The sequence below is a fragment of the Electrophorus electricus genome, chromosome 3 (assembly GCF_041902795.1).
Source record: "Electrophorus electricus isolate QZ-2024a chromosome 3, ASM4190279v1, whole genome shotgun sequence".
In the NCBI taxonomy this organism is placed as follows: Eukaryota; Metazoa; Chordata; class Actinopteri; order Gymnotiformes; family Gymnotidae; genus Electrophorus; species Electrophorus electricus.
This window is the reverse complement of record NC_137499.1, coordinates 11729657-11736884: the sequence shown is the minus strand read 5'-3', so window position 1 is coordinate 11736884 and position 7228 is coordinate 11729657. Positions and strand designations below refer to the sequence as shown.

Below are 7228 nucleotides of genomic sequence, written 5' to 3'. Positions count from 1 at the left end.
ATTTTAAATCAGGCAGCTGGTCAGATAAGGTTTTAATGTTTAAATTCACTTCATTAGAAGACTGTGATTTGTGTTGTTACCCAAAGCCAAGCTACACTGACTTGTCAAATGTACTGGGCCATCCGGATCTTTAAATGCATTGCAAGTGCATTTTAGAAATTAATCAGCTTGTAGGACATTTACTTTTTATTATCGACCACAGTAGCGAGCCGTAAAAAAAAAAACTAAAACCTTTTAAAGTCTTCCCTCTAACTTGTTTAATCCCAAAACATTATTTGTCTGCTTCTCATAACTGTTATGTCGGAGTTGAACACTGAAAGCGTGATGCGATTCCCTCTAGTGGACGTTCGATAATACTACCGTTACTTAACATTAACATCAATATAGCTGTCATTACTAAACCATTACCAACAGGCCCCTTTTAAATTTAACCCCAGGAGCTAAAAGATATGCAATTGACTTATAACCTTGTAATAAATGTTGTGTAAATTAGTGTGAAAGCTGCACATAATGTGTTCTTTTAAAGGTTAATAAATAACCTTAAAAGTTAATAGTTAATAAACACAGTGCACTTCATTACATTTGGAGTTGTTTGGATTCTTTAGTGCAGATAGTCCAGAATAATAACTAGCGTTAGCTAAGGCTGAAGTGCAGACTGTGAGGTTTATTTCTGGAGTATTTGTGTTCATACTAGTAAAACCATTCAGCAATCAAATCTAATCACACCTCTTCCTTCCTTAGTGTTTACATTTAAATAATACATGAGTATTGAGAAGCAGTGCAATTCTGATTTTAATATTTCAGTTTACACATTAATCCACAAATCAATAGGCCACAATGGAAAAAATCCAGAAATATTACACCTAATATGTATAGTTCAGTCTGTTCCTATAGTTGTACTGTTCCAGCAGGTTTCTATACATGACATTGCAACTGACAGGGGGGTTGAAATGTTGAGGAAGTTTATGACTAATGTCCACGTATTTTCTTCCACTGATCTCAGTAGACACACTAATAAATATAACAGTTATTCTATTATATAAACTAATAATTCTATTATTATTGTAATAATAATGATCGATTCACAATGACCAATTCAGAGCAGTGGAGAGAGAGAATTTGGAGGTGTGACTTCAGAAAAGGGAGGGGCCTCTTGAGTACTGAGAGCCTGCTGATTGGCTGTCTTTGTCCTCTTCAAAATATGTCTGTTCAATTCGCCGACAGAAGGAGAGAAGGTTGCTGCAGGACTTTATCCTCTCGCTGAGCTCGTCAGTGGTCAGGCGAGTGGTCAGGATCGTGAAAAGGTGGCCGAACACTAGCGCGTCCAGCTCGGTCGGCCTGGAATCGTTTCGAGGAGACATGCCTTACACGTCGTAAAGCATTATAACGCAAGCATGAGCAGGCCTGAATGTGTAAATCGCTTACTGCTTATTGAAGAAGAAAGGTTGGGTTCCGAGTCGCTGCGAAAGAGCCTGACAACACTGACTGACATCCTCATACACCTGAGAGAAAAGGAAACAAACACAGCCGAGCACACTCGAGTCACTGCAGGAAACGCAGGTAGCTGTGGCGTGTGTAACAAACCACATTTATTTAACCACTTCCAGTCTAATACACTGCTCCGCATGCAGACCTACCTGTTCAAGACCTTTTCCTGCCCAGCCAATAGCATTCATTTTACGTCGTACCTCCCACTGCTTCTGATAGGCCAGGATGTGATTGAGGGGCCAAGAATATGGACTACTGTAGCGTTGCCTAGTGATCTAAACAAACATGAATACAACTCAGCTGTGGATGATTTTGTAGTAAAGGCTATGTCACATGGAATAACATGATCGCCTTCATGTTTGTGTCTTTTAAAGAGCATGACTGTGTTTGTCCTCAAGTGTAACATACCTCTGAAGCTGTGGTATCGTCACACCACTGAATATACAACTAGACAGAAATCCAAACACACACACACACACACACACACACACACATACACACACAACTTACAGTGGGCAACATTTAGTGGAGTGTAGTCAGGGTAAGGTAATAACAGTTTTGTATAGGAGTAATAATCAGCACGCATGATAAATCTCTGGTATAACTCTCTGCCACAGAATGCAGGTGTGTTTGGGAAGGGGCTGGGAGCATGCAAGGGGCGGGGCCAGGTGCACACAGGGGGCAGGGGCAGGTGCATGCAGGGGGCGGGGTCTATGCTGAACTCTACCTCAGCTGTGAGCAACATGTTGTTGACCAGCTCCATGTAGGCTTTCATTTCTGCCCTCTGGACATCGTCCAGGCCGTCACTCAAAGAGTGTCCCTGCAGGACAAAGTGTGTCCATATCAGGCATTTGAAATGTACAGTTTGTGTTCATGTGGAGAAAGAGAAACAGTGAGAAGGGTCTCGAGCACATGGTCACACTTCATGCACACGGTCATACCTTGCACACACGGTCATGCCTCACGGTCATACCTCGCGCACACGGTCATGCCTCACGGTCATACCTCGCGCACACGGTCATGCCTCGCGGTCATGCCTCACGGTCATACCTCGCGCACACGGTCATGCCTCACGGTCATACCTCGCGCACACGGTCATGCCTCACGGTCATACCTCGCGCACACGGTCATGCCTCACGGTCATACCTCGCGCACACGGTCATGCCTCACGGTCATACCTCACGGTCATACCTCACGCACACGGTCATGCCTCACGGTCATACCTCACGTACACGGTCATACCTCACGGCCATACCTCACGCACACGGTCATACCTCACGGTCATACCTCACGCACACGGTCATACCTCATGGCCATACCTCACGCACACGGTCATACCTCATGGCCATACCTCACGCACATGGTCATATCTTACGGTCATACCTCACGCACATAGTCATACCTCACAGTCATACCTTTGCTTTCGTGAACTGCACAATGGGCCCTAGCTCTGAAACAACCTGGTTACCAACATGGATAAAAGGAACCTTTCCTGTAAAAGGAAAAGACAAAAGAGAAATGTTTGTGTCGCGCTCTGACATCTTGCATAGAGTTAAGATGACTGCAGGGAGCTGCACCCTCTCAAACACACTCCAGAAAGTAGGCAGCCTCGAAATATGAGCACACGGAAAGATGAGCACGGCATTACCGGAGGGTGACATGTACTCAGCGTTGGCACGGCAACACACTCGCACTGGAAGGCCACACATCCTTAGGTATGCCTGAGGGACAGAGGAAAGCATCAGTACTTAACCTACCAGTCACAAACACAACAGGGAGAGAGAACTTTGGCAGTGGGTTTAAAATGTGACAGAGAGAGGATTTGTGTCTGTGTCTTTATTTTTCCATTTACCTGAACTGCCAAGGAGGACGCACAGTCAGACAGCAGGATTTGATCCTCTGGGGGAAGAGGGGAGAGAGGGAGGGAGGGAGGGAGGGAGGGAGGGAGAGAGAGAGAGAGAGAGACAGCAAACGTTGGCTGGGGTTTAATAAATGGGGGGCTAATATTAGAGTGCATGACCTTGGTTACCTCGCAAAGGCTGATAGAGAGTCGCATTTTGAGGCCACGGCTCTGCGGCTGTAGAACAGAGGGAAAGTCAAACACATCATACACATCAATCATATGCAAAGTCTGTTATGCGTACTTGGAGCAAATGTACATTCAGCATTCATGTGCAGCTGAAGTGCAGCCACAGACATATAGACAACGCTCAGTGCCAGAGCTTCCTACCTGCACATGCTGTAAGGAGGCAGAGCCAACACACGTAAATAAATACACTGATGAATGAATAAACTGAACAGCTGTGAGTACAGCAACGTGATAAACGCAGCGACGGCCGAAAGACACGCCGTGAGCATTCAGGCTTTTGGTTTATTCTGTAAATTATTACGTCCCCTTGCGTACGCAAAGGCGTGAAGTCACTGACCTGCGATCTGCGACACAAAAGCTTCCGCGGCGAGGGACATACTGACGTCCAACGGGGAAGTCCGACACGTCTCAAAAAAACAACGAAGGCTGGTCAACTTTTACACCAAAACGTGTCAACCGTTCACACAAGAGCTGATAAACTTTTACACCAAAACGATAAACCGTCCACACAAGGACAAGGAAAGGAAGCGACGTGCTCTGGCTGTGACGTCACCACGACGCATTTCCTGCCCCCTGACCAATCGCGCGTACCCACTTCCTTCTTTCGCAATATGAAAAGCCCCGAGTGTTCATCGCACTCATCCATAACAAAAGTATCTTTATTATATATTTTATACAGACTATTATATATTTGCCAGCGGCAAAAGTAGTTTAATTCTAACAAAACTATATCGATTGCATTTTTTGTTGCTGTTTTTGATGCGCGATTGTTTTTACCTCCACGTAAATGCATACCTGTATAACAGACAAACTGCGACAGACTTGTGTCATCAGTCGGGAATGATTTTATTACGTCTCTTTGTCTCTGTGCCAGGTTAAAAAGTGTGAAACAGCATCCCTCATTTAATCCTTAGAGGGCTATTTTAGATTTTCACTATATACAATTTTAAAAACGTTCATTTTAAGGTGACTTTTACTGGGCTATTCGTCCAATTGTGACATTGCGGTATTTTTCCTTGTTTCCGATAATTTATTACTATTTAGGCTAAGCTACGGCACAACCCTGAACCAGAAATACTGATATAAAACATTTATGTAGGATTTAATGATTGTTCACTTTATGACAATTACAGCCAAACTCTTTTTATAGGCAAAAATGCATGTCTGTAATAGACTATTATTTGATGTCTGTATGATGTGAGTATGATATAGGGTCTAAGAATTGATTTTTAAATGCTGAAAATAGACTAAATGTAAGAACTCAGATTGCTAGTTTGTATTCGCATCTTTATTAGCATTTATTGTAGCTCGATAAAATAAAGCAAAAGTAAAAAAAAAAAAAAAAAAAAAGGTTAACAGAAATAATGAATTACAGTTGTCTTAAAGATAGACTTTAATTTCAACACAACATTGCACATAATGATATGAAGATTTTCCGTTTAAAAAATGACACCCTTTTTCGCTCATTACACTCTTGAAGCTTTAATGAGCTGCAGTCTGATTGTTTCATGCAAAGCGCGTCTACGCTGTTAAAAGGAGGCGAAACATTAATCCGGAACGCAACCTGAGGGGCAAGCAAAAACAATTCACAAAGAATTCATACAAAACACAGTCTAGATCAAAGTTGAACAAAATAATTCATTTTGATTACGTTTAACGTTCTAAAGGCCAAATTAAGCCTATGTGGCCATCCTTATATTACTTATTCTATTCTATTTTAGCGATTTTACATCTTACCTGCAACTTGTTTGATAGTGATGATGAAATTTAAATCCGTACGGAAGGCATTGCTAGTAATTCTACTTTTAACGATCTAATATCGGACAAATGGAAGCTCAAGGAGGACGCTTTTGCATCGCCCATATACCCCCCTAAAACCGAATCTGTGACTGTGGCTTCCAAACACACATTCGGTTCTACAGGGTATATATAGACGACGGAACAGAGCTTAGCGGACATTTACCCTATAAAAAACCCGAAAGATTAAAAAAAAACATGTGCTGCCGCCCACAGCTTCGATAGTCTTCAGAATTCGTTGCATTTTCCTTGCATCATTACATTAGTTTTAAGCTGCAACAGATTTGTAAATTATTGCGTCAAGTCACATAACATATATAATAGAAGAAACGAATAATATGCTAAATATTTCGATGCAAATAACGTATGCCTATATTGTAAATTGCTAGGCTATTTCTGAGAGTTCAAATTGTAAGCATCTCACGTGAACTATCAGAGGTGCTGTAATTAAGATTATATTGCTATGTAGTATCATCTAGTTTTGCCCTGTTAGACTGTAAATAACATTTTAATTATTTTATTTGAAGCGCATTCCAAATTCTGTAAAAATACATGAATGTTTTAGTCTTAAAATTGTCATTGTACTTAAATTCTTCCGAATAATTTTCTTTCTTTCTTTCTTTCTTTCTTTCTTTCTTTCTTTCTTTCTTTCTTTCTTTCTTTCTTTCTTTCTTTCTTTCGCTCTCTCTCTCTCTCTCTCTCTCTCTCTCTCTCTCTCTCTCTCTCTCGCCTTTCCTCACCGCAATGCAGTAAAGTAATAAATTGCGAGAAGACGCTCCCGTTCACTTCTTCTGTTCAAACATAAATTCGCCTCAAGCAAACACATTAAGACAATTACTAAAGTGATCTTATAACCCTAAATACAGAGTTGATATAATGTATTTTATTATTTTTATTTTAGTAATAATTTTCGTGGATGAAAGATTTGTCGGAAAATAATGCTGTCTGTTAATTAAATAGTAAAATTAAATTAAAGGGATGCACAAGCTATTTCCACCTGAAATAGTGAAATTTTACATGTTTACGTTTTCTCAGTTATATAAACGTGTGCAGCTTTTTCATCTGTGAAAAGTATCTTCAATTACCTTAAACAATCAGATCAAATTAAATAGAATAGGTTATTATGTAAACGTTAAAGTCTTGAGTAAGGTGGAAAAAATACAATACTTACCATGTGACGTATGGTATTGTTGGTCTTTTAAAGCATTTATTTAAAAATATTTTTGTTCAACGGATCAGTTGCGCTGCAAACCCATCAGGACGCGTCGAACACCGAAGTATCCAGCGCGTGAGCGCGTGGGAAAGAGAGAAAAGGGGCCAAAATTGCCATGAGCTCCTCGCGTCTGATCTGTGGCGTCCAATGACGGACGCGCGAGCCTCGTAAAGCAATTTTACTACCTTGGCTGTAAATCAAGCTCGAGCTTGGATACCTTAGAAACAGCGCAGATTTTCTGTTGCACAATGGCGAGGGCCAACCGACCGCCGAAATTCACACCCAACGAAAAGGACTATATGGAGACGCACATAAAATACATTACAAAGCACGAAACGCTTTTGGAAAGCACTGAATTGCAAGGCACCGTACAGAATACCGAACAATATCATTGTTTCTTGCTTAGTCGGCCAATGCACATTGAAGCTTAAGTAGTATTAAAACCGTCTAACAAATGCCCCCCCCCCCCTTTCCCCTGTGAGTTTCAAAAAATAATAAACAGACAAAGACAAGCTGGATTGTGTTTTCTGCTTGAACTGACTGCTTGATCAGTTCATCTGGCTGTTTTGATCATTGCATGTATGTACAATTATATGTGTAGAACTGTTATGCCTAACTTAATATTTACTCAGTAGATTAAG

At 41.2% G+C, this 7228-nt stretch overlaps 1 protein-coding gene across 2 annotated transcripts; it reads right to left on the bottom strand.

Moving 5' to 3' along the window:
• Window positions 1-768: 768 nt before the first annotated feature.
• mtx2 (metaxin 2) lies at window positions 769-4138 on the bottom strand. 2 transcript variants are annotated; one of them, XM_027018688.3, is made up of 10 exons: window positions 3915-4138; window positions 3518-3565; window positions 3341-3387; window positions 3137-3209; window positions 2904-2980; window positions 2216-2308; window positions 1897-1923; window positions 1638-1763; window positions 1426-1502; window positions 769-1338 (listed from the first exon to the last, which is right to left on the bottom strand). In XM_027018688.3, the coding sequence occupies exons 1-10, from the start codon at window positions 3952-3954 to the stop codon at window positions 1134-1136; spliced, it is 813 nt and encodes a 270-aa protein (XP_026874489.1). In that variant the 5' UTR covers window positions 3955-4138; the 3' UTR covers window positions 769-1133. The 2 variants fall into 2 exon arrangements, with proteins under 2 accessions (XP_026874489.1, XP_026874488.1); XM_027018687.3 differs by having other exon boundaries at window positions 1897-1935; window positions 3915-4137.
• Between the last annotated feature and the right edge of the window lie 3090 nt (window positions 4139-7228).